Consider the following 25,857-nt stretch of genomic DNA (forward strand, 5'->3'; position numbering starts at 1 on the left):
GGCCGCCCCCCCCCGTGCGGGGCGCGGGGCTCCCCGGCACTCCGCGCGGTGCCGTCGGGCTGCGGGGCCCTGCGGGGCGGTCGCAGGTCAGCGGACGCGGGTCCCTGCCGTCCCGGCGCTGCTCCGGAGCCCCCGGCCGGGGCGCGGCAACTCCATCGGCCCCGAACCTGGAGCTGGGGGCGGGGGTCCCTTCCCGGGCCGGGGGGGCCGGGGGCGGGGCGGGGGCCGGGCCGGGTCCGCGCGGGCCCCTCGCCCCGGTGGGCTCCGCCGCTCCCTGCGGGCGGGGGGCGTGGGGGGGGCCGCGAGCCGCGGCAACGGACACGCGGCGTCCGCCGGCAGCGCCACCTGGTGGGCGGGGCGCGCTTCGCGCGGGGCCGCGCGTGTCCGGGCCGGGGCAGCGCGCGCGCCGGACGCGGCGCACACGCGCGCCCCTCGCGCTCCTCCCTCCGGCGTTTGCCGGCTCCCGCGCCCCGTGCTCGCGCCCCGGGCGGAAGAAGCAACTTCTTGTTCACGTAGCGGTGCGCTGCCCCGCGCGGCGGCACCCGCAGGACTCGGTGACTGCGCGGCGCCCGCGCTGGTGGCGTTTCCCTCCTCACACCTTCAGAGGCCGAACGAGGGCGGCGGGGCGGCCTCTGCTCCGCTCCCGAGGGAGCCGCGGGAGCTGCCCGGCCCGGAGGTTGGGCCCCCCGTGGCGTGGGGCCGTGCGGGGGACCCCCGGCGCGTACCCCACAAGCGCCCAGCCCCGTGCGCCGAGCGCCGCGGCCTGGCCCTCCCGCGCTGGCGGGGCCGGGTTTGCTCCCTCCGGCGGGCTCAGGCGTTGGGACACGCGTCCCCGAGTTTTGCAGACCGAGGGAGCGAGGGCGATGGCCAAACGTCTTCCTCCCGCATTCCGCCGTGCCGCAAACGCCACGCGCTGCCCAGCACCGCCGGGGCACTGCCTGGCGTCTGCTGGCGGCGTCTGGATGCCGAGGGGTCTCCGCGCAGGAGCAGAGTCCTTCGGGGAGCCCCCGCTCGCTGCCCCCCTGCTGCTGCGGACTGCGGAGCGCCGCTGCGCGCGCGACGCCGGGGCCTGGAGCAGAGGCACGCAGGCGGTGGCAGCGGCGGATGAAGATACCCGGTGCTCCGTCACGAGTCCCAGCGAGCCCATGCACGCGTGCCAGGGAGGCAGAAGCTGGGCAGGACCCAACAGGAGCGTGGCGACAGGCTGATCAGAAACACAAAGCCGCCGGCGCCGTGCGCAGCCGCGGGGACTGCCCTGCGACGAACACGCGCGGGCTGCAGCCGATCGCCGGCGACGCAGCCCCGGCTGCCTCCGCAGCAGCACGACGAGCCCTGGCGCGGCCGCCCGCCTCCTGGCACCTCCGCTCTCCGGCTGTATCTGCGCTCGCACATCTGTGCCGCCGTGCCGCCGCGTGCCAGCCGGGGCAGAGCCAGCCCTGTCACCGAGCAGCGTGGCAGCGTCATCCCCTGAGCACGCTGCCTCGCAGCTGAGGCCAAAAGCTGCTCCCGGTCTGAGAGGGTGGGAGAGCTTTCGGGGCGTGCTGCGCCCGGCTGCGCCCCGGCCTTGCGCGCAGGCAGGGGCTGTGCTGCGCCTGCCGCGCGGGCCCGAGCCAGGGAGAGGTGTGGGCAGGGGGAGCGGGGCTCTGGCTGCGGCATGCTGCTCGTTATCAAAACCTGTGAGACATTCGTTAGCTCGTTAGCGCTCCGGCTGTGGAGCGCTGCTGACGGCTGGAGCGGGCGTGCGGCTGTGGGGCTCCGGCGACGCGGGCTGCCCCGGGCGCGGCAGTGCCGGGCACCCGAGTTCGGGGCACGCGTCCGCTCATGGTGCTCCGGGTGCAGCAGCATGGAGATGGGATTGCGCTCCCCCTGTGCGGTCACCGTCCAGCGAGGAGCAGAAAGCAGAGCCAGCTGCCCCTCCTCAAGCGAGGAGGTGTCTGAGGGAGCTGCGGGAGTTGGGTCCATGCTTTGGGGGTGCTCGCCGGGAGCAGGAGACGCTGCAGACCCCGAGGGGAGCCCTTGCCTAGACGACCCTGCGCTCGCCAGCTTTCAGCCGCCCTTTTTGCGGTCTGTGTGCGGCCGTGCTGCTCTTGGGATGTGAGCCGAGCTGCCCGCAGCGCAAAGGGATGCAGGAGCCAGTTTGCGGGCAGGGTGAGCTCCCCGGGGTGAAGGCGTGCGTGGTCAGAGGGTCGGGGAGTGCCCCTAAATTCCGCACTGATGCTCAGCTGTCACACAGCAACACCGTGGGAAGGCTTCCCGGCGAGTGCCAGCAGCCTCCCCTCGTGCCCGGCATTGCCGGCCCTCGGCTGCTCGTGGCAGCGCTGTGGCTGGGTGACGGCCGCGCCGTGCCCACACCCGGCTCCCCTCGGCGCTGGCACCCAGCACGTCCCGGGGTGGCTCAGGGCCAGACCAGAGCAGGATGAAGCGATGACGGCTCGTGGGACAGCAGCAGGCATCGGGGCGGGACGCGGGGCAGGCTCGACGTTGGGCAGCGCAGGGGTGGGATGTCCTCGGGGTGGGTGCGAGTCAGGGCTGGGCAGCAGCCCCGGCTCCGCGGAACGCGCTTTCCAGCAGAGCTGGCGTTGGTGTCACCCGCACTGGCTGCCCCAGGTGGGGACAAGCAGGTCCCCAAGGAACGGGCGCCGACGTTGCGGCTTCGGCCGCGGGCAGCGGCGCCGGCAGCAGCGTGGTGCCAGGCTGAGCCCCGCGTGGAGCTGCCGGCAGCGAGCGGGCAGCGCTGCCCCGGGCCCTGCCGCGGCCGGCGAGACAGCGGTGAGTGACAGCAAACACCGGCGCCGCGCCAAGAGGCAGAGCGGGCTGTGACAAACACTCACTAGAAAATAATAAAGTGGCAAAATAATTCTGCATCGGACACACTTACCAGAGCATAAAGAGTCTGAAACGGAGACAACATCTTGTGTCATCTATCTTCCTTAAATACCCAAGCTGTGACAAAGTGGAAAGCAAAATTATGATGAATGATCGGACGTATTTAGTCTGTACCTGTGCTCTTTAACTAGGCCTGGTGAAATGGGTGCTAATCAAAAGCAGAACACCTACCAAAAAGAGGAGATTTCATTGAAAACAAGTCTTTATTACAAATTGGCACTTCGTTTTCATAAAGTGCATAATGAAGGTGCATATTGTGACATAAATTAAAACAGGCAAGTGATGGGTCAGCACTGCAAAACATTACACAAAGACAAATCACCAGTGAGCCCTCGACAATGGCTGTATCTCATTTACAATTTTTCGAGTACATTTTCAGATTGCGAGGGAACACGGCTAGGTTTTGTTCATAAACGGCATGCCATCATTTATTTTACTGCCTCATTTGAATATGATGAATACTGTAGCCCTTTATTTGTTCACAACAACCAAATAATTGTAGATCCGTGGGTTTCTGGGCAATTAATCACATTTTTTTCCTCCAACAATCCACTATAAACATGACATTGAACAATAAAGTACATTAACCTCTGCTTTGCACAAAAACTTTGCTTATTTAAACACGGCCAGGGTATCGGCTCCCGTTCTCCTGCAGGATGCATCCCGACGTGCCGCCGCGCCCTCTCCCCGTGGGATGCAGCGGAGGGCGAGCATCCCGCCCCGCAGCAGCTTCCCGGGCGCCGGGACCCTCGGGGCCGTGCCCGTGTCATCGCTACAGCACCGTCCCAGCCATGCCGGGCCGCTTTCTGCCACCTCCAAGGCGCAGAGCCGGGCAGCGGGGCAGGCGGCAGCTCCCCAGCGATGGACCGGGCACCGGGTGGTTTCTGAGTCGACCTGATAAATGCAGCTGCACTCGCAGCTTGGGCGTCCCACGCCACCAGCCAGGAGCCGATTCCTCCCAGCTGCCCGGCAGCCGAGCAGCCACGTCCTCCTGGCAGCGGGCACGTGGGCGGCCGTGGCAAAGCCGAGCTCGGCGCCCGCTCCCGCAGACGTCCCTGTGCTTGCCTGGGAGCGGGACGGCCGCGGGGATGGCAGCCTGTTTGGGGTGCAGGGGACCGTGTGAGCCTTGCCTGACGAGGGCCTTTCCTTCCGGTCACACATTAGTTAGGGGCAGGATCACTTCAGTGAATTTCCTGACTCCAAAGGACTTGGCAAAAAGCCTCGTCAGTGATTCGGGCGTCCTCTTTTTACAATAAAAAAGTCCCCGAGCAGCCCTGCCCTGCGGCCAGCCCGTCCCACCGCTCACGCCGCGGAGGCCCCACAGCCGTGTCTGGGGGTCCAGAGATCCCCCCCGTCCCGCTGGAGATCGGCAGACCCCAGCCTGGCCCCACAGCGGTGTGAGGGGCTCATGGTGAGGAGGGGGCTGCCTGGAACCCACCCACTCTGCCGTGTTAAACCGGAACATATTTTTCTTCCATGTTGCTGCTATTTTTAACATTTTGAAAAATCCTGTTTGTGGTTTGTGGCGTTTTTTCAATCTACCACTGGGGATAGAGCCTGCCTGGAAAAAAATGGGAGTGCAGCCACTGTTAAGCCATGAAAAGCAGTGGCTGGACCGCTATCTAACACTGTTGTAAGGTTACTATTTATCTAGAGCAACTGAAGTTGGCACTCACATCTGGCGCCTGGTACTTAGTGCAATTATTTATGATTTCCACCAAGATTTAAAAGCTCATCGCCGGCCTTGTAATGCAGTAACTGATTGCACTGCTAATGTAATTAAGAAAAGATTATGATGTCCACGTGGCACACCAGATGGTGGCATTCATAGCAATCGGCACACACAACTGGCAGACAACTGCACAAGGGCAGCGAGGCGCAGGCAGCTGGAGCGCTTCGTTTTGCACCCTCCGCTCGCAGGCGATGGAGCACGGGACCGCTGCCCGGCTGCCGTGCCCCCTGGGCTGGGGTCCTATCTGTGCTGAGCACCCATGCACATTCCTGCACGTGGGCTGCCCCGCTCAGCCCTCCAAAGGGGGTGTTTGGAGGGCTGAGCGGGGCAGCCCACGTGCAAGGAGGTCCCCCTTGGTGGGTGCACGCATCCTCTGCTAGCGTGTGCCCCCCTCGCCCTTGCGCAAGCCCACCCTCGTTACAGCGGGGAAACCGTTTGGTAGGAGCAGTCTCCAGTTTGCCGTTCATCGTCGTTCCCATCAAAGCCGTCTCCTGGGAAATGGAGACTTTTTCGGCTCCCCAAAGTGTCTTTTTCTCCACAGTGTCTTTTTCTCGAGCAAGCGTGGACAGCACCGTGACGCTGCCGCCGGCCAGGGGACCCTGCGGAGGGAAGGCGTGAGCCCCTCTGCACAGAATCACAGAATGGTAGGGGTTGGAAGGGACCTCTGTGGGTCACCCAGTCCAACCCTCCTGCTGAAGCAGGGTCACCCAGAGCAGGCTGTAGAGGACCTTGTCCAGGCGGGGCTGGAATATCTCCAGAGAAGGAGACTCCACAGCCTCCCTGGGCAGCCTGGGCCAGGGCTCCGTCACCCTCAGAGGGAAGAAGTTCTTCCGTCCTTGCTGTGGGGTCTTTACAAAGAATCAAGTCACCACGGGGCAGGCGCCGAAGGGATTTCTGCTGGTGGGAAGAGGGAGTTTGGTGCTGTGACTGCAGTGCTAACTCCTGTGCTACGGCCCAGCTCCACATCTCTGCACAGATCCGGGTGTGATCCGCTGTTTCTCCCGCCCGAATACGCAGGCGGTGGGGACGGAAGGCACGGGCTAGGCTCTAAACAAGAAAGTTTGCAATGTGCTCAGGGAAAATTGTGCTGCCACCTAAATGGGAGGTTTCTGGCTGATGGTGGGAGTCCGATCGCTGAGGGCGATGCAGCTCTGCACGTTGCGGGGGTGGAGGTCTCCCACCTACGACTGTCCGAGAAGCGGGGTTGGAAAGCAGGCAGCGGGCAGGGTCCCGGCTGGCCTTCCCCGGAGAGCTTCCCTCACGTCGACTCTCGCGGGACAGAGGCTCTTCTCCCACCGCGGAGCCGAAATTATCTGCCGCAAAAGGACAGCTCTGCTGCGCTGCTCCGGAAGCGTTCCTTGGCCAGGGGCCCTGCCAGGCTGGGCCAGCAGCGCCTGCCTTCTCCGGGATTTTGCATTCCCCACGAGCGGGAGAGGCTCGTCCCTGACATTGCGGGATCCATTATTCAGGATTAATGCCCATTTGCTTGTTGCACCTTCTGTTGCAGAAATAATGGTGCAGCTTTGAGCTGCTTCCAGCAGGGCAATGGAGAAAGCAGAGTTAATATTGTGTCAGAGCGGAGGGAAGAGAGGAGCGTTTTTTCTTGGAAGCAGTAATGTATGCAAGGAGCTTGTGTCACCCAAAGCCCATTCAACATCGTGCGTCGCCTTCCTTGCTATTGCGTGTGAATTTAATAAAGCGGCTGTGACTCATTCGCTCTCGGTGGTGGAGCTGACATAAGTAAATACGCAGGCTGTAACCTCGCTGGAGGTTTTATACCATCTGTATTTACAACATGAATATTTCAGCAAATTTGACATTTTGGAGACTTCTGTCTTCCAGGTTTAGTGATGACGAGTATCTGGGTCAGGAGTGCTGCAGGTTCACAAGCAGCATCCTGTCAATAATTTAATGCTCCGAGTGCTAAGCAGCGCTAGCAGGACGCACGCCGGCACTGCAGGGTTTGTTGGCTCATTGAGCCGACACAGCTCTGAAGCAACATAAAAACAGTTTTTGATCTCTTGCTGCTGGCCTCTGCCTGAAAAGCATAAAGCAGGAGGCAACCCTGTGGCAGCTATTCTGCTAATGTCACCATAATACGGATGCTGTTTTACTGTCACTTTTAAGATGAACACAGCAACACATGGGGCAGGGTAGGACAAGGCATTTTGCAGCTCTTTTTCCTGCTGTCCAGGTATGCGGGGTGGAGGAGGGTTCCTGGTGGAGTGCCGGGATCTACTGCTCGGCCACGTCCTCTGCTAAACCCCCGGGAGCTCGTGCCCCGGCAGCCGCTGCCCCGGCACAGGGACGGTGGTGCAGGCGTGCAGCCACCCAAGCCTTCTCCTCCGGTCACAGCCCGGACCTGAGCCGGCACGGCCGGAGCGCAGCGGGATTCCCGTCTGCCAGGACACACTGCGGGCGACTGCACAGAGTTTTGTCTCTGATTAATTTAGGCGTTTTTTTATAGACACAGGGTCGGAGTCTCCAGCACCGTGTCACTGGAGAGGGTGGACAGGGTGCCCTGAGCACGGCTGTAGTTGGGGTTCCTTTGGTGGGCTGCCACAGCAACACCCGACAGCCCTGGTCCTGCTGAGGATGGGCGCAGGTCATCACACCTGTGGGAGACGGCAGCATTTCCCGGGGAGCTCTGCCCCAGCGCGGGGCGTTAATTGCCCTAATGGCCCTGGCCAGCCCGACCTGGGCCCCCACCTCCTGGCCCAGGAGCCCATTTCAGCTCAGCTCTGGGTCCTGAGCCCCCACTTGAGCTATGCCTTAAGAGGCTTAGGCCCATGCCCTGCAGACCCTGTGGGTCCAGCCCCTGACTGGCTTCCTGGCTTGGCTTTGGTCCTGGCGTGTCCCCATGGACCTGCCCAGCAGCCACTGGACCTGACTTGACCTGTGGGTTGGTTTCCCAGCCTGGCCTCAGAGCTGTCCCATCCCATGGACCTGCCGGGGGGTCGGGCTGGGGGGCTGACCCTGGCCATGGCCAGCCCTGCTCGTCTCGCCCCGGGACCGTGGGGGGCTCCCGGGGGCTGGGGCCCCTGCGCTGCTGCCTCAGCAGAACCTCAGCGTGTGCACATGCTCGCACGTGTGTGCACAGGCTCGCACAAGCGGGCTCTGCGCTGGGAGCCCTGCCGCTGTCCCCGGGGCTGGGGGTCCCGCTGCCCCAGCCCAGCCCCGGGAGATGCCGAGGGCAGCAGGGACGGGACAGCCGGGAAATGAAACCCAGACCTGCCCTGCGCAAACCCCACGACTGCCCAAGAGACGGAGGGAGCAGGGAGTCCTGCAACAAGATCTCTCAGGAAAAGAAGAAACCCTGCGAGCAGGCCTTCCTGTTAAACTCAGTTGACATTTTTTTGTCTCTCTTATAAAACACTGTTCTTAAAATATTTACATTGAAAAAACGCACCACTTTCCATATGAAAGCTGTGTCTGGCACAAGCATCCTCTCGGCTAGAAAGGAGCCGGAAGAGCTGTTCTCATTCTAATGCCATCTCATTATCGCGTTGTTGAGGCGCATTGCACACCCTGAAAGCGAAGCCACCCCCGCTCCCCTCGCGTCAAGAAACGATGATTTCGGCAGCAGGGGAGCAGTCCTGCTTCAGAAGTGTCTGCACGCTCAGGATGTGCTTTGAGGGAACCGCGGGCCTGTAATCGTGGAACAAAAACCTTAAAACTTACATAGGAGTAAACTCAAAGCTGGAAAGAAAATAAAATGGGATGTCATATTATGTATTCAAAGAATGGCTTCTCATTAGCGATGCTGGGTGATCTGCGGATTCTCCCATCACACAGCACCCATCCTCTTGTACTTCCCAGCAATGCAGAAATCTTTCTGAGGGAACTGGCTGCTGCACTTCGTTTTGGTTTTATCTCCCTCCTTGTAAGGATTGTTAAGTGTGTTTTCCTGAAGGGATCCTGCAGGCGTGACGTTTCAAGTATCGGTAAAGCCGGAGGACGTTAAAGCAGGTGCTGGGTGCGCAGCCGGCGCGGGAGGCTCTGCCTGCGGTCGCACCACGGTGGGGCTTAGAACTGCTCGGCAGGGTCAGGGCTTCTGCTTCAGCCGCTGACCACGGTGGGTTTAGACTTTTCCATGGAGACCCCATTTCTGAGCTCACACTCCCGTTTCTGGTCCTGAGCCTCAGCTGCGTAATTCATCCGAGCGGATCCTGCCCTCACCCGAGGGTGCTGCGATGCCCTTGGGGCTGTGACCTTGTGCTTGGGGACGGCTGGGGAGGCTCTCGCGGCTCCCGCTGGCCCTTCATCAAGGGTATTTGGACGGCAATTTTTCTGATCTCCCAGTGATACTGTAATTGTCCGGTTACAACCAACTTTGGCATCGTTATCCACACTGAGTCCTGTCAGACGAGTAAGAAGCTCGCTGGGGTGCTAATATGCACAAGCTGCAGCAGCCGAGGAGCCAAGCAGCCGTGCCGAATGCTGCCAGCTGGCCTGGGAACTGCGACGGAGGGAGCCGGCGTGCTCTGGCGGGAGGGGACGGGGCCCTCGGCCTTACCTGGAGCTGCTGCGCTCCACAGTGGTGGGAAGCGGGGCAGGGATGATGGCTCGGGGCTGTGACTGGGGGCATTAATTCTCTGGCTGCAGCAGTTTAACCAATATGTGAATTATTTCTTTAGGTTTAAGATCAGTGAAGGGTGCCGGCTGTGGCCCTGCTTTGGGGAGTTTGAAGACCGGAGCTATATTTTTGGGGTCCTGCATGGCTCAACGGAGAAGGGGCTGCACCTAGAAAGTCTTGTGCAGGCAACTGAACCGTGGCCGATTTCCCAGTGCCGCCTGCCAAATGGTCACCTATTAACTTCCTCCCTGGCATTCCTCTGTGCAAACCATCTGAACGCCGTCTGCTGCCAGCCTGTTTCTGAGACAGCAGCTTTGTGTCCCTGATGGCCACCATCCATGGATGTTCCCTGCACGCATCCGCAGGGAATGCCTTGGCAAAGCCGTGAGCAGCGTGCTGCTGGGTCCAGCTCCCTCTGATGGCACAGCCCCCGGGCAGAACTGCGGGGCACTGCCCTCCCCGAGCCGGAAAGCAAGGCAAGCAGCAGCATTTCATCAGAGGAGGTCTGCAAAGAAAACATTATTTCCCCAAATGTGTTCATCATTCAAAATTATTCAAGCAAAGGTTTCCATCTCACTGTGGCTATTATTCATAATCTGAGAATCTGGATGTGTGGCTCTCCTTGGTAATTAAGCCACATGGATTTTTTGCTGCCCTCCGTTTGGGTGGAACAGCAGCTGTAGTTCAGTGTTGGGGTGTCTCTGCAGAGCAAACAGGGCTGGTCCTGGCTTCAGGGCCTTGAAACAGGGCTCATGAATCCAGAATTCAGCCTCGTGCCCCTAAATAGTGCCCGTTCCCTGTGACCCAGGCAGGCCACGGGATGCTTTGGGACCTGGCCTCCCTGCGGTGGGAGGGGGCTGGTGAAAGTCCCCCCTCCTGGGCCATCTCTTCGCACGAGGAGTGCCTTGAACCTCTTTACGGCGGGTAGGGCTGAGCGCCTGCCCTGCCGGAGCAGTCGCTGGTGCTGTGCAAATCCCGGTGATCGCTGGCAGCGTGGCTCTGTATTGCTGTTCTGCACATCGTAACCGAAGCGGGGACTGTAACACAAACCTGAGGGCTTAGCTATACCGCATCAGCGCTATTTACCAACAACTGTGGGACAGGGAAGTAAACAGGAAATAAATTGAGAAACAGTGGCTTTTCCAGATCATTTTACCTGGTCCAGAGTGGATCCCTGAAACAACAGTTCAGAGCCCTTTGCTGCAGAGGCTATTTTGGTAACTTTCCAGGAGTTGCTCGCTCATGTCCTGTGAGTGTGATGCTCCGGGCAGTGAACACACTTGCAAGCAGGATTTTCCTAACCACGTGTGTGGCAGGAAGGGAGGAACTCGGCTGCCAGCCAGAGCTGGCTCTCAGGAGAGGTCCTGGAAATGCGCTTGCAGGTGCCAGCAGGACCCTGACCCATGCATGGGGTAAGTGGCTCCCCTGCCCCCACAGCAAAGGTGTTTTGGGGTGCCCGACGACCCCCTTGTTAGGGAGAGGGGTCAGGGCCAGCAGCCCGGTCCCCTGCTCACCTCTGCCCGACGCCCGCCAGGCTCTGAACCCACCCACAGCGAGGGTGCAGCACCGTCCAAGCACGCCTGGCCCCACGGCAATGCGGTGCGTGCCCCACGGCCGCGGACATCCCCGGGAGGCAGTTCCCTCCCTGCGGGAGCCGGCCACAACAGGGACACGGCGGTGGCTTCGCTGCTCCGGCTCGGGCTGTCTGACTGCAGCAAGGCTCGCTGCTTGAGGGCTGCCATGGAGTCCCTGACCCCGCAGCCATTCCTCTAACTCAGGAGCTGGTTGAGTGCGTGCTTGAGACCGAACGCTTGTTTTTAGTGCTTTGCTGACCTGGGGCTAAGTAAGCAGCTGATAACACTGAATACAGCATTTTCCTTTTGTATGTGGGTCTTGCTCGGGACTCAGCAATAGCTGTGGCAGGAGCTGCACAAGCACGAGGGACCGAGCCGCCCACTATTCCCATTCTGCTGGAGCTCCAGTCACTGTTGAGGTCCAAGGTGGTGCTCCTGCCCCCGGGGCACCTTTTCCAGCAGGTAGGACCAAAGTCAGAACAGGAACCTGGATGAGGACCCACCACCCCGCGAGCAGGGCTGTCCATCCTCCGTGCTGAGGTCCTGGCTGGATGAGGTCTCTCTGGAGTGGGCTGGCTCACAGCCTGCCCCAGGCAGGGGTCTGCCGCAGTGTGCTCAGCGCCTGGCAGCAGGGACCCTGCCCTAGGCCCTCCCAGCACTGCCAGCCTGGCTCCTCGCCCCAGGGTGCAGCCAGCACCGGCATCGCCCTGGCGCCAGGGCAGCACCCGCCTGCGCGAGGGCTCCGGGAGCAGCGTGGGGCCCCAGCGTGGGGTTTGCCACTGTTGGGAAATTTATGAACAATTCATAAATGTGTTTTACAGACAGCTGTTAGTATGTGCTGAGCAATACTCGTTCTGTCAAGGAAAACTAGTTACAGGGTTATAGCCAGGCCACTTAAATATTATGATCCATAATATATAGGTAGTGGGCCAAGTGCTGCTGTGCCTTGGTGCTGTAAAGAGCCTTGCGCGTGCTGCAGTTCTGCACCCAGTGAAGGTGTCTGCAAGCCACATACTCTCACAGACACTTGGCACTTCCCAAAGCCGCTGGCCCAGGGTCACACAGCACGCTTGCTGACGAAGCTGCGAGGCAGCAGGCTGCCGCAGCTGCGGCTGGAGGGGGCGGCGGGGCTGGCGGGTGGGAGAGGCTTGCTGTGGGCTGGGCAGCAGCCCCAAGAGCTGTGCCACCAGCCGTGGGTGCAGGCTCCCAGGGCTGCCACTTGAGGTTTACACACATTGCCCCAAAACTACAGATGTGGTGATGCTGTGTGCCATTTCGCTCTTCAGCTTAAATTCAGAAACGATGTCTTTGAACCTTGGCTGAAGTCACACGCTTCCTCTGTGGTGTGGCCAGACCACACCAAAAGGGACAGAACAAAGTGTCGGTGCAGATGTGGCCGGGAACCAAAGGCCCAGCTCAGAGGCGACGGCTGCTGCGCTTTCACAAAGCATCTGCCCGGCTGTGGTGTGCCAGGCCTGGGTGGTGAGGAGCTCTGCTTGGGCTGCAGCCCGGCCGGCCGGCGTTAATTCACACCAAGGTGCATCGAACAGCCAAAAATGAGCAGGACTGCAACAGTAAAATAGTGAGATATTTTCCCTGCAGGAAATATTAGACAGCCTTGTTGAACAAGAAGAAAAGATTAAACTCAAAGTAAAATGAAATGCAAAAATGCTGTGAAACCTGGTGGGTGGTCTGGGGGTTTCTGACTACAGTGAGCTCCTGAAATATCCCTGCATCTCATCCCGGGATCATGTCACTACCTGAAATGCTTCAGGATCTCTTTATTGAAAAGCAACCCCCACGCCTCCCAGTAGAAAGGAGGTGCCTGCTGCAGAGTTTGCAGGTCTTTAGAAATGTTCAGGGTGCCTTGCTGGCTCCAGCTAAGAACGTGCCACTACTGCAAAAGTGGGGGTTTAGCTCTACTGTCGTGGATCTTCTGCAGGGCAGGGCTGTGCTCTGGGCTCTGGATATCGCTGAGGACAGCAGGACAGCGGTGCAGTAACTCCCAGGATTTCCTGGCAAACCTTTCTTGAGTATCCTTAGAGATAAAACCACCCAAAGCCTTCTCAGGGCAGACTTGTCGGCAGCTGCGCCCTTCCCTCATCGTCCGTGTGGGCTGCTGTGCTCCAGGGCGCCTTGGTGACGGGGATAGGGGCGTATGGGCAGCCACAGCTTCCCCACTTCCAGCGGTGCCCGAACTGAAACGTGCACAGGTGACACAAGGACTTTTTCATTCCTTTTAGAATAATCAAGATTTAAAATATGGAAGGGAAGTTGTAGCTGCAAAGAGACATTTTGGTGCACTAAGTTAGAGGCAGCAGGTTAAACCTACCTCCAAGAAACCTTAAACCCAGGCAGCAGCTGAGCCTCAACCTGCAGCCGTTCCAGCATGAAACTAAACTCTGGGCTGATTTTTCTCTAAAGGCAGGCATGGAAAAAATGGTACATGCAGCAGTATTTCACTGCTACACTAAATGTGGCTACAGAGAGATGGATTTGTGCAACACAAAGGATTTCAAACAAGCGAGGGCTCGAGCTTACAGTCAAGATGAGGATGCCGGATCCTTCACAGCTTGTCTTAGTGGTTCCCCCTGCAAACTGGAATCTCTTTTGGTGGTGAAGCGTGACCAGCGATTGCCAGGAAATTCTGCTCCCCCTTGGGAGTGAGGGACGGTGCCCCTGTGCCAGCCAGCAGCGCTGCACATCCCCAGCCCGGCACCAGCGTGCCGTCCGGCACAGCCCCGCTGCTGCGCTTGGGCGGAGCGGGGTAACACACAGCAAGGTGTGCACCGCTAACAAACCCGCTAGCACGCACGTTTATTTGCAGCAGTGTTCCGGGGGATGCAAATTTTGGCGTTCATCGACTCAGGGCTGAGCGAGCCGTGTTCGTTCAGCCACGGCTCCAGCATTGTAGCCAAGACTGACTTCAACTCCTCCTACTCAGCGTCCGCAAAGCAAGACGCTGGTACGAACTGGACGGCACGTACGTGACTGCAGAACTCGTGAGAAAAGACCCGCTCTGAATAAACAGAAGTAAACAAATGCATTTTGAAAAATATTTATGTAAAATATTCAGAGGAAAACATTACACTTGCAAATATTTATGCTTTTGAGTAACCTTACACTGGTAGATTAACCAGCTCCGGTTTATTCATGTACCTAATACCAAGTGTGCAAGGATTTGCTGATTCAGAGCCTGTGCTCTGTGGAAGAGCACAACGGTGCCTTTCCTCAGCCTCCCGGCTCGGCCCCAGTTTCAGGGTCCCCACAGGCAGACGCGCCGAGAGCTGGCCCGAGCTGTGCAGCCTCCCCAGCTGCCGCAGAGGCGGTCGCTCCCCCACGCAGCGCCATGCCCGCTCCGTGTAGCTTCTCCGAGGGTAAAACCGAAGCAGCAGCTAAACTGTGCTGGAAAGTGACTGTCTCTTTGGAAAAATGTTATTGCAGATCATGCCACTGACACGCTGGGATACATCTTTGCAGTGTGTCTTAGAATATTTTGTGGATACTAAGCAGCAATTAGAGTCTTCCTTTGGAATCAATTCATTTCCTACCACCGTGGTAGCAGGGAGGATCTTATTGAAACTCTAGGATTTTTAATATTATTACACTAAAGACTCTCTCAGTATCAGCATCTCCGTGGGGGAGCATTAGCACACTGTAATGTGTAACAACTTCTCCAGTTCAGGAAATCTTGTTGTATTTGTAATAGGGCATTTGGGGCATATATTATGTATGGGACATATATTTCTCATTTCCACCAGGCATCATCTTTCCTTCTCTCTAAATTACACTCCAAATCAAAAAAATGCATTGTATTCCTTATCACTCAAAATACATATATATATTTTTTTAAAATCTTTGGACCCAGAAGCCACCACCAGCTGTCAGGGCTGTTCGCGGTAGAAGCCAGAAAGCCTTGGTCGAACAGTGAGGGAGCAGAGACATCGTTAAGAATACCCCATCGTAACCATGGTTCAGCAAGCACCAGTCTAACGTGCTTTACTGGAGAGAAGCACCAGCCAGGACAGGAGGAAGGCTTGCTCCCAGCCCAGGGCTCTATCCAGTGGGACACCACGACTCTGCTGCTGCAGAACCCTTTGCTTTACGGGCGGGAACACAAACCCACTAATGTGTATGTTGCTTGCTGGACAAGCCTCTCAAACACGAACTAATCCAAGCTCATCGTGTTTCTCTTGGTAGTAAGTCTGACCACACTAGGCTGAAGAGCAGAGAGCTGGAGCAACCCTGAGGATCACACCAAAGAACTCCCCCGTCCCCCGCTGCACCAGCTCTGCAGGCACCTCCACAACTGCAGACCAGCTGCAGCCGGGCCTGCGGGAAACCCTCGGTCAGCCGAGCGCCCACCCGCCCACGAGAGGTGCGAAACCAGCCTGGAGAATCACGTGGAAGGAAAGAGAAGGGCTGTCTGCTCAACCGCTCCCGCTCAGTTCAGCCTGGCTAAAGGGATGTACATAGACAGCGAGGCCAAACAGGATAAAAGAAGCCAATGGTTATCCAGGCTGAACAGAGCTCCTGGAAAGATGACCAAATCTGAGCAAAAAGAAAATGGGAGAGGGGAAAAAATCAGGACTGTTTGGGAATGCGCAGTGTAGTTAAAGGCAGAATATCAAACAAGGAATCGCCCGGTAGGAACAGAGATGGGCCATCCATTAGAGGTGCCACCCCCCAGATGGTACCTGGTTTTGCCAGGGTGAAAGAGGAGAAGCGGGAGGAAACTCGGGCAGTATCACCTGAGTGAGATCTTTCTCCTCTTACAAGTCACAGAGGCGACACTTGAGCACAAAGGAAACCGTGGCCCCAAGCAGGCGGCCTGTCACTGAAACCAGAGGAGACCAGCTCCTGGCAGGACCCAGGAGACCATCCTGCCTGGTCCCTGCCCCGAGGGAACAACTGAGTAAAGTCTGATAAGAGCTTTTAGGAGAGCTTTCAACTTGACCGGTGACAAAAACTCTCCAAGCTGTGCTTCCCTGTCTTTGCTATTGGCAAGTTTTTCACATACCTTTGCAGAATCTCTCGCTGCACTTCACACCCATCGCTTCCAGCCCAGCCACAAAGCATGGGAGAACAGGTTACTGCCTTCCTCTTTAACTCACCTACAAATTAACATGTTTTCCTCCCTCCTTTACTTCCTTCTTCACCCCAGGATTTTTTCCTTAGACTAGCAGCTCCAGCTCTTTCAGTCTTGCACCAAAGGCCGCTGATGCCAATCCCCACACCAGCGCTGCTGCTCTCCAGGTGACCGTTGATGACCTTCCTTGTGGTGAGGTGCTCAAGACCAAACGCAGGACAGCTGCAGGATTAGTTCCTATGATGACCTACAGGCCATGCCACTGCTCCAGGTTATGCTGTGATTTGCATCATCTGCTAATTTAACAAGTGCGTTCTCCATCTCATCACTGGCATGCGGTAATACTGAGCAGAACCAGGCCTCTGCAGACCCTCAGGTGAGGATGTCTTCCGTGCTGCGAGTGGACTGCTGATGGCCCCTGGTTACCCAGCCGGCCTGGCAAACCCTGAGCTCTCGGGACCGTATTTGCTCCATTTGTTTTCCAGGCCGTGGTGAACGCCAGCATCTTACTGAAGTCAAGGCAGCCCCAAAGCTGCTCATCCCCCAACCCCAGGGCCTGTTTTCTCAAGAGCCCTAGCTCGGTTTGGCACAATTTGCCCTTCACCAGTCCGCAGCGGCTGCTGCCCGTCTCCTAGCTGCAGCGCGATTCAGAGCTCCTCGCGTTCTACCGCCTGGACTACGACCACTCGGCTCCTTGTCCGCCCGGGGCTCCAGGCCCGCGGCTGCCGGCCGGCTCCCACCCGCGGGGCTCGGCAGATGCGCTGGTGGCGAGGGGCTGCCCGCATCCGGCCTCTGAGCCGCCGCGGCGGGGGGCGGGCAGGGCCCGGGGTTGCGGGGGGTCGCGGGGCCCGGGCCGCGCCCGCGCGGGTGGGGCAGGGCCGCGGGGCCGGCTGCGCTCCGGGCCGTGCCGGGGCGGCGGGAGGCAGCGCGGCGCGGCCGCCACGGTGAGAGCCCGCGGGGAGGGGGCCGCGGCCGCGGGGGGCGCGCAGCGAGCGGGGCCGTGCGGCGCGGGCTCTGGGCCCTGCGCGCCGCGGGCCGGGCGCGGGTGGGCGCGGAGGGGCGGGGGCCTGCGCGGCGGCGGCGGGAGGGGGGGAGGCCGAGCTGCGCTGCTGCGGCCCCGGCGCTCCCCGGGGCCCGGCACGGCGCGCTCCGCCGGGGGAGGCTCCGCGCGGGGCCGGGCCGCGGCCTGCCCGCCGCTCCCCGCCCCGCTCCGCTCCGCCCGGGCCCGCAGGCCGCTCCCCCGCCGCCGCCGCTCCTCCCGCCGGGCCGCGCCGCGCCGGCCCCGCCGGGCGATGAGGAGCTGCTTCTGCCTGCGCCGGGGGAGCCGCGACCCGCCGCCCGCCGCCCGGGCAACAGTTAAGTGTCCCCGGGGCCGCCGCGGGCCCTCGGCCCGGCCGCCGCGCTCGCGGCTGGGGCCGGGCCCGGCGGGCGCTCGGGGCTTCTGGCGGCGGGGGCGGCGCGACCCGGAGCGGGGCCCGGCCCGGCCGCCCCTGCCGGCCCCTCCGCGGGCCATGGCGCGGGCGCGGCGGCAGGCCGGGACCCCCGCCCGCTCGGGGCGGCCGCGGGGGGGGCGGCGGTGCCGGGGGGGGGGGGGGGGGGGGGGGGCGGCTGCGGTCAGCCGGGGGGCAGAGCCCGGTGACCCCGACCCGCTCAGGGCTTACTGCCGGCGGTGTTAGCGACCGGTGGGAGAAAATAACAAACAGCAGCCCCCTGTGTTGTGCGCAGCGCGGCTGGCCTGGCTGCCCGCGTGCCTCGCCGGTGCCCGGGTCCCCGGGTCCCCCCCCGCGGTGGCACGGAGCTGCCTGTCGCTTGTGTACTCACCCCTTGCGTTACCGCGGCTTGTGAGCTTCCGCTGTGGTTTCTAGAGAGGTTCTCAAGGATCCGCCAAGCTCGGGTATTTTCTGCGCTTTCTCTGCGCTGGGGTGCTCGCAGCTGGGTCACGGTAGCGCGAGCAGAGTCCTTCAGCTGAAGAGAGCCGGGCTGGGCTTCGGCAGGTGTTCAGCTGCTCCGGCTGAAACTTGGGTTTCTCCATCTTGTGTTTCATTTTAACGGAGTGAGAACATGTTGGCGTATTCCTTAGCGGAGCCGGCCCTTCGTGTGGCAGCCTGGCGGTGCCATCCGTTTCATTTTTAGCTGAGATAGCCTTACCTGCTAGACTGTCTCAGCAAACTGGGACGAAGGCCTGGTTTGAGCTTCTCGAGGTGTGAAAGAAACCACATAACATCTCGGTCTCCTGGTGCGTGCTGCTCTGACAAAGTGAGTCCTGGGCTCAGGGGTTCCTGTAGCCCCCAGGGACTTGTTCACACACGTGCCAAGATAGAAATAACTGAATGTCATTGAGATTTTGATGCCCTGATGCAAGGTCATCTGTGCACGGGAAACCTATTTTGGTTTGAAATAGGACACACTGCTCAAATGAGCGTCCGTAGTTAGAACTGCTGTGAAGCAACACAAGATTCAATTTTGCTCATTCTGTGACTGAAGTTCCTGTTTCCATCCAGTTCAGTCACAAACTGTAGAAATTTTGCAGCTGGTACGAGGCAGCTGTCGCGAAGATGGGAGCCTGGGTGCAGGGGTGATTCCAGACATACCTTCGTTTGGGACGAAACGTGAAACTGCAGCTCTGCCTGCTTGTGATGGAGGTCTCCAGGGCCCCGACCCTGCGTCCCGCCACGGTCTCCTGTTTTTCTGATTGAAACTATGTCCTATTCCATGAACAGAAATAGAAGATTGGCTGGGGCTGTGTCCTGTTCGCGGACATGGTGGGAGGACTGGGTGTGCGTTGTGCCAGCAGTACCTGCCGCCTTTCCAAAATGATGGGGCGATAACCCGAGCAGGCGAGCAAGGGTTTTAGCAGCGCGTCTGCTTTGGTTTGATGGGATTATTTCCCGCAGGGTGCAGGAACTCAGTGAAGTGGTTGATAATTTTTTTTCCAGTTTTGCCTTAGCTCATACTCTTCTGCCTGTGGGAAGAGCAAGTCAGTGTCAAAGTGCAGGGCTTGTAGCTGAAGGAAGAAACAATACGACCATTCTCTCTCCAAGTTCCTTGCTATTTAACTCCAGAACTTGACCTGCTTTGCTGGCAGTGTGGTGCTTCTGTAGCAAATACGTCATCAGGCCTGATCTGATCATGTACCCACCAGTTCTTGAACTTGCCTAACTTGTTCAAAAGGAACACCGAGAGGGGAAAAACGCTCTGCAGACTCACAATAATACATTCGTTTCTGAAAATGTGTTCCTTTGCTCTGTGTGTGTCCCAGCCGAAGCCCAGCAGGGTGGGCGGTCAGTCACCTCGGTGGAATACTTGAAACGGACAGCGAAGCCAGCAGAAAAGTATGCCTGGGATAAACTAATAAAAGCGGAGATGAGCTAGCAAGAAAATGAGTGAGTGGTAGCAATAAGGACATAAACAGACAGTCTGGGGTGCTGGGCGAAGGGGAGTTGAGTGTGACTGCGGGCATGGGCTGCAGGACACCCTGCGCTGGGGTGATGAGCTGCCCTCGGCTTCGCCACCTCGCAGAGCCATCTCTGCCGATTTGAAGCGCTGATGAGGGATTGGGATGGGGTCTGTGCCCCGTGCCATGCAGAGGTGCCCCTTGGGGCCAGGCTGGGTCTGGCCGTGCTGGGCCAGGGCTGGGTTGATGCCGCGCAGAGCAAGTGGTCCCTTAAACCCCAGGCAGGAGGAGGCAAGGAAGACAAAGCAGGACCTTGGCTGAGGGCAGAGGAGGCTGGCAGAGTCCCTGAAGGCCCCTCCTGCAGCTGGGCATCGAGATCCCTGGGACCCCCGTACCTCCTGCCTCATGACCGGCTGGTTCAAGGGGATGGGAGGCATTCGGGATAAAGCCCACAGCGTGGTGACTGCATGTCAAGAGCCCGTTCTCCGTGTCTTGTCCTGCAGCCATGCTTCCCAGCTCTGCCACGCTCTGCTCGGTCTGGTGCCGGCAGGATGTGTGGGACTTTCTCTGGTGGAGGCACATCCTCTCCCCGCCGGCTCTCTGCGAGCGGCCCTGCAGTGTTTAGAAGCTTCTTCCTGCCCCAGGGCTCGCATCCAGCTTCCCTTCGCTGCCGGGGCGTGCTGGGGGCTGGATGTGGCCCTGCAGTTGAGAACAGCCTCCATGGAGCATGCTCCCAACGGATGGGAAAAACGTTCTTCTGGCAGTTTTGGGCTGTTCCCAGAATAACCCTGCAGTGGGTGGCGTGGCACAGGCCCCTGGCAGAGCTCGGCAGGCACGGCTTCGCGCGGGGTGGCGAGAGCCCTGGTCAGTCGGATTGAGTTCCCGGCCACCATGATGTTATGCAAGCGTATAGGTCAAACTTGTGTCGTTTAAAGAGAACTTTGTTAAAATAACAAGCTGTCTAATAGGAGTATTTATAGAATCGTGCTCCTTAATTTAATCTGTTCTTTCACTGTTTGTTTTTTAAGTTCAAAGGTGGGGTAGAAAAGAAACCAAACTTTGCAGACGCCCTGGGGGAGACGTGCAAAGTAACTAATCATCTGTGTGCCTGCCCAGCCAGGGACTGCCCTCTGACCTGTGCCGAGTTCACAAAAACATTTACCCGAGTGTGCAGGCCGGCTGCTGCCGCTCCGTGTCTGTTCCAGATGGCTCCTCAATGCCACCCGCGCGGCGGGGAGCTCCCGAGCGGCCGGCCTGGCACGGCACAGCCCCACCGGTGCCCCGGCCCGCAGCACGGCTGCCCGGGCCTCCGGCCGCGGGGCTGCGCTTGCTGGGCAGGTGCTTTGCCCGCCCGTCGCCCCGCGGCGGGCGCAGGCCGTGGTCTGGGCACACGGAGCTCACCTCGGCCCTCCCTGCCCTGGGCCCTGCGCCGCTGCCTCGCCGCGCGGCGGAAAGCCGCCGTGGAGGGGCTTTGTGCGAGGCGGCACAGCGCGAGGATTGATGCCGTGTCCCTCCGCCTGCCGCGGTCGGCTCTGACAAAGGTGCCCTTCTTCCTCCCGCCAAGGGGACGCCGCCGGGCCCAGGGCCTGCCCAGCCGCTCCACGCCGCGGGCCTCGGGGCCTCGGCCAGGCCGACCCTGCTGCCGCGGTCGGGTTCCGGCCGTGCGGCTGTGCCTCCCCGCAGCAGGCCCCAGCATGGCGAGCCGGGCCTGGGCAGCGCCTGGCACGAGGCCCCCGGCCCCGCTGCGGGAGAGCGGGGAATGCCGGGGCTCCCTGCCCGCCTGGGCTCTGCGGGCCCGGGATGGGGCACGGCCCCTCTGCCCCCCGCCGCTGCGGAGCGAACTTCGTCGGGGCGGGTTTGGGGGAGGCCAGAGGTGCCGGGGAGCAGGTCCGCTTCCCCACGGTGCGGCTGCAGCTGTGCTGGAACCTGCCGTGCGGTGTTCTTGCCACACCAGGGAATACCATTGCTTACCTGGGTTTCAGTTCAGAATGGCCTCAGAGAATCTCATATCAGCATTCATTATCTCCCAGCTCCTCCCGATGCGTAATAACAAGTCATTACGTTATTGAAAGTGACTTGGAAAAGTTTCAGAAAACGTGCATCTGTGTGAAGAACAGATTGTAAATTCTTTGTTTAAATTCACATCACATTTGCTCGGTACTGCACATTTTAGGCAGTGGGTTCTGGATTACTTGCCAGGCGTCTGGATGGAGCAGCGCAGGCAGCGGTGCCGGGTTTGCTGGGGCTGTGCTGGCTGCCACCAGCGTCCCTGCGGCAGGGTGCTCTGCTCCTCGCCCACCGTGAGGACAGGGAGCCCGACGGGGGGGAGGGTGAGCCCCTGCGGCTCAGCGCGCTTCGGAGGCTTCACCTGCGTAGGGAGCAAAGAGGGTCCGCCTTGCTCTGCGTGCTGGGTGCCTGTCTAGGTGCCGAAGCAGAGCTCTCCCCTGGGTTTGGTTCCTCGGCAATAGCGTTTTCACCATTACTGGTCACTGGCTTCTGTTGTTTTGCACCGCTCAGGTAGTCTGGCTGTTCGTGTGACATTATTATTATTTACATAGGGCCCAGACTTGCTCTTTTTTATTGCCTGCAGCACGATGTTTGTTCGGACTGGGCACTGTGAAGTGTAAACCCAGGTCCCACTGGCACCAGCACTCACCTCTGCCTTTTCTAGAAGCAGTAAGTAACCAGCCATCTACGTGGCCTAGAAATGCTGGGGTTTAATTGCTCTGAGGAGGGAATTGAATTAGGAAGCTCTGGTTCACGGCTTGTCTGGCTGCGCAGCAGTGACGCTTGTTTACTCAAAGCACTGCCCTTTTATCTCGGGGTGCGTGGGGGGTGGTTTCCTGGGGCATTCCTGCCTGAAAGCCAGAGAAGACTTGCCCTAACTGGCTGCCTCTGCAGGAGACCACGTGCTGAGGCAGTGGCACCTTTCCCCATCCTTCTCCTCAGCGAGTTGTTTCAGCAGCTCTCTTGTCCTCTCCTCCCGCTTCCTGCAACAGCATCTCTCCGGAATTGGTTGGTCTTACCTGCTTCTGTCGCCCTTTGCGTATCTCCCTCCCCTGAAGTACTTGGTGATGTTTCCCTTCTGGAAGATGCTCAGGCCTCTTCACGGCCTCTGTGCTTTGCATCAGACCGTCCTGTGCTGCTTCGTCTGTGTTCCCCTGGTGCTGAGGCTCTCCACGGCAAGCGCGGTTTTGCATACAGCGCCAGAGACATCTGTGCTGCTACATGAAAATGGTCTGGTTCGGGAGGGTGCGGTGGGGCTGAAGGCTTGCAGGGGAACCCCCGGCCTGTCTAACACCTGTAGTGGATGGGCAACCTCCCAATTAAGCCATTAGGAGCAGATTTCTTGCTGCTTAAAATGGCAGAACTGCTTCAACCAGTCTGACTTGGGGATGAAATTTGCCCTCTGTTTGGGAGGGAAGAGAATGAGCTTGGGTTTTCCGTCATTGTTAGATGGAGACCAGCCCATGTTAAGTATCCTGGAAGCAGCAAAATTAATCTCTGAAGGGGCTGCTGGCCCAAATTCCAAACCCATTGGGCACTGCACAAATGTACCCTCTTATCAAGAGCAAATGAAAGTGCAGAAGGTGTGTCTGGCCTAATCCTGTGTTTAACTTGGCAGTCTGTGGTGTGTCGGCACAGGCACTGCTGTGGCATGCATGCAGGCTCTCGGTGCTCTCTGTCTTCTGCTGGGGTGTGCTGCTGAGCAGCCCGTTAATTCTGCTCCTTTCTTTCAGGTTCAGTCCATAATGCCTGAGGTGCGAGACCTCTCGGATGCCTTGCCCGACTTGCCGATGGATCCCATCACGGGTGTCGGTGTGGTTGCATCCCGGAACCGAGCACCGACAGGTTATGATGTAGTAAGTAGAGCTATTTCTGCTGCTGTTGCTAATGCTCTGGTTCTGCACTAACGAGGTTTTTCTTTGCTGGGAAGAGCAGCTCTTCCAGAGAGGGCCTGCCTTCAGCCATGTGCTTTAAGAAGTAATTTGACATCCAGCTGCCCAGCTCAGCCCACAGCACTTAATGCTTTCCATCAGTGGAGGTTTGTGGGTGCAGTCGTGCTGCTTCATCTGTGCCACTCCAGAGGAGCATAATTACCTGGAGGAGGGGTTTTCAGAAACAGCTGGCCACTGTGGCATGCAAATTTAATAAATCCTAGTAACATTCATCCTGAAGGAGTCCTAAGTATTGCACAAATTATATCTCTGAATAAATGGATCCCACATCAGCTGTTTAATCCCACATATCAGCACTGCACAATGATGATGAGAAGCTCCAGAGCGGGAAACAGAGTTTCGCATCCAGCTGAAATTGCAAGGATGATTTTGATGGACAGAATGCAAACCTCTAAACTGAGCTTTGGCAGCAGGAAAAGGCAGCTGGATACAGCAGAAATGAATATGTGAATGGATAAAGGGAGGTCACTGTTTAACAGCTGCTTGTTCCTTGGATTAGTTGCTGTATAACCAACAGCATGGATTTTCTCCCCATAGATTAGTGTCTCAGACAGTGAAATATCATAAAGTAGTAGAGCTCTATAGCGAAAGATTTGGCCTGCAGTCTGTCTGCTCACCTTTCTATGTATCCTACTCCAACTGGGCTACGTCACACCTAGGGTTTGCAGAGTCGCACAGCTTGCGTGGTCGGGAGTGGAAACCGGTTGACTTGAGGCTTTGCTCAGACCTTTTCAGCTCTGGGCCGTTGCATACCTTTTTCAGTGAGGGAAGAAAGAAAATGGATCAGGCCAAAGTAAGGACACGAGAGAGGGAATTGTGAAAAGAATCCTTAAAGACCTGGATGGTTTTTGCATTTACTGCATTTTTCTGAGTGCTGATTACCTGTGTGAGCCAGGCTGTGTGATTAGCTGCTTGCCCTGATAAAAGAACACGGGACAGTGTGAGAGTTGAGATAACAGAATTGCGTTCTGCCTAAATGACTGGGCAGAGAGAGCGCTCACCCCAGATAGCCTGTCTGTGGTTTAGTAGGGAGCTTCAGCGCTAACGCAGTTTAAAGTAAACAAGATAGAAGAGTCTTCCTCTGGCTTAATCCAATTACGGTGGTGGTGTAATAGTGCTTGTAAATGTGGGTCACTCTCTCGTAGGGGCACAGGGAGGAGGCTGCCTGTCCTCTCCTCCTCCTCCTCCCTTCCTCTGCTGGCGGGGAGCTCCTCTCCGCTCCCACCCTGGGGCCGGCAGTCCCCGCGGCAGGCTGTCTGCAGTTGTCTTGCCCCAAGCGTGGCTTCCGCTCGCCCACTCCTTCAGCCTCACGTGTGGCAAATGCGCAGTCGGCTGTGCCGGGCGCCGTGAGCTGCAGCCGGCGTCCTGTCCGCTGCGCGGCGCCTGCTGTGATGGGGCCGCTCCGGCTGCCACGCTGCCGCGGCTGTGCGTTGCCGTGCCTGGGAGCTCGTGCTCTGCGCGAGGCCGGGCTCGGGAGCAGCGTCCGCGCTGCGGGGCTGCTGCTTCCCCCTGACCTCTCTGGGACCCAGTCTGCCCTGTCTGGAGGCGTGAAGCCCGGTGCACAGAAGTGCAGTTCTGATGGCAGCGGAGAAAGTCGTGTTCCGAGACAAGGGCAACGAGTGGACTTGGGCAATCTCAGGCTCTGTGTTTCTCCAGATACGCAATGTCCGTAATGGGACGCTGACAGCTGGTGGTTGCTTCAGGGAGTAAAGCCTTGATGAAAGCGGCTGTGGCAGCTCCATCCTGGGAGTGAGCTCCCTGAAGCCCTCACAGTTAGAGGCTCAAACTGTATCCTGAAAAGAAGAACCACTGTCATCTTCTGGGAAGCTTTAACACCGCTTTATCTTGCGCTGTTGTTGTAGTTCCCTTAGGGATCCAATAGCTTTGCCTTTTGCTACGGCAGCCTGCTGCATTCAGTTCCACAGGTGGATTCAGAGTTGCATGAGAAAGTACTTCCTCTTGTTAGTGATAAATTTGACATTGTGTAGTTTCACTGATGGTTCTGAGTTTTGTGATGGTGAAGTACCCCGTTGTCTCTTTCTGAGACAGCCATGTTATTTCTAGGCTTTACCCAGTTTCTCTTTCGCTCACGTCCTTTCTCTAATAAACAGCCAGTGCCATGTTCTTTTTCTTCCTTTTTCCTTCACTTCTCTTTAAAACAAACAAGCGAAGGCACGGGTGCTTTCAGCCTGGCTGTACGTTAAATGCCCAGGGGATGTGCTGGTCCGTTTCCCAGGTTCACACGGAGCCCCGGGGTTCGGCTGCTGCCCGGCTGGAGACGGCCGTGCGGCAGAGCCCGCAGTACCAGACCCGGGGGAATCTTGGTGAATGCGTTGGAGATCTTTTTGCCTCAGTAGTTTTTTAATTACTCAGAAAACTCTGTTGCCTTTGTGTCTGCTTAGAAAACAGCTACTGACGCTTGTAATGACTAGCCAGGTCTTTTAATAGCTGAAGCACCAAAGACTTGATTTTGCTAAAACGTAGAGAATGTGTCTGAACTTTGATTCCCGAAAGTCTGCCCAAACTGGCAAGACTGAGCGTAAGGGTGGGGAGGGCAGGGAGGGGAGGTGGGAAGCAGGGATCCTGGGGTAGGAGAGAGGTGTGGTGCGGGCTGAACGCCAGCTCCTCGCTGGGGTTTGCTCTGGGC

General features: G+C 58.7%; 1 protein-coding gene across 6 annotated transcripts in view; it reads left to right on the forward strand.

Annotated features, from left to right (window-relative positions):
* The first annotated feature begins 16,753 nt into the window (after nt 1–16,753).
* Nucleotides 16,754–25,857, forward strand: part of MVB12B (multivesicular body subunit 12B) — a 65,218-nt gene continuing 56,114 nt past the window's right edge. For 2 of the 6 annotated variants that reach the window (XR_012765837.1, XM_075439071.1), the window contains exons 1-2: nt 17,109–17,212; nt 22,992–23,114. Coding sequence is in view for 5 of the 6 variants with exons in the window: in XM_075439071.1 (XP_075295186.1) it covers nt 17,150–17,212; nt 22,992–23,114 (186 nt within the window). In the remaining variant the exon portion in view is untranslated. Of the gene's footprint in view, nt 16,802–17,108; nt 17,213–21,809; nt 21,928–22,165; nt 22,267–22,991; nt 23,115–25,857 lie in introns of those variants that run through there. The other 4 variants (XM_075439075.1, XM_075439074.1, XM_075439072.1 and 1 more) reach the window with 4 other exon arrangements.

Source organism: Opisthocomus hoazin, chromosome 19 (genome assembly GCF_030867145.1).
Source record: "Opisthocomus hoazin isolate bOpiHoa1 chromosome 19, bOpiHoa1.hap1, whole genome shotgun sequence".
Classification (NCBI taxonomy): domain Eukaryota; kingdom Metazoa; phylum Chordata; class Aves; order Opisthocomiformes; family Opisthocomidae; genus Opisthocomus; species Opisthocomus hoazin.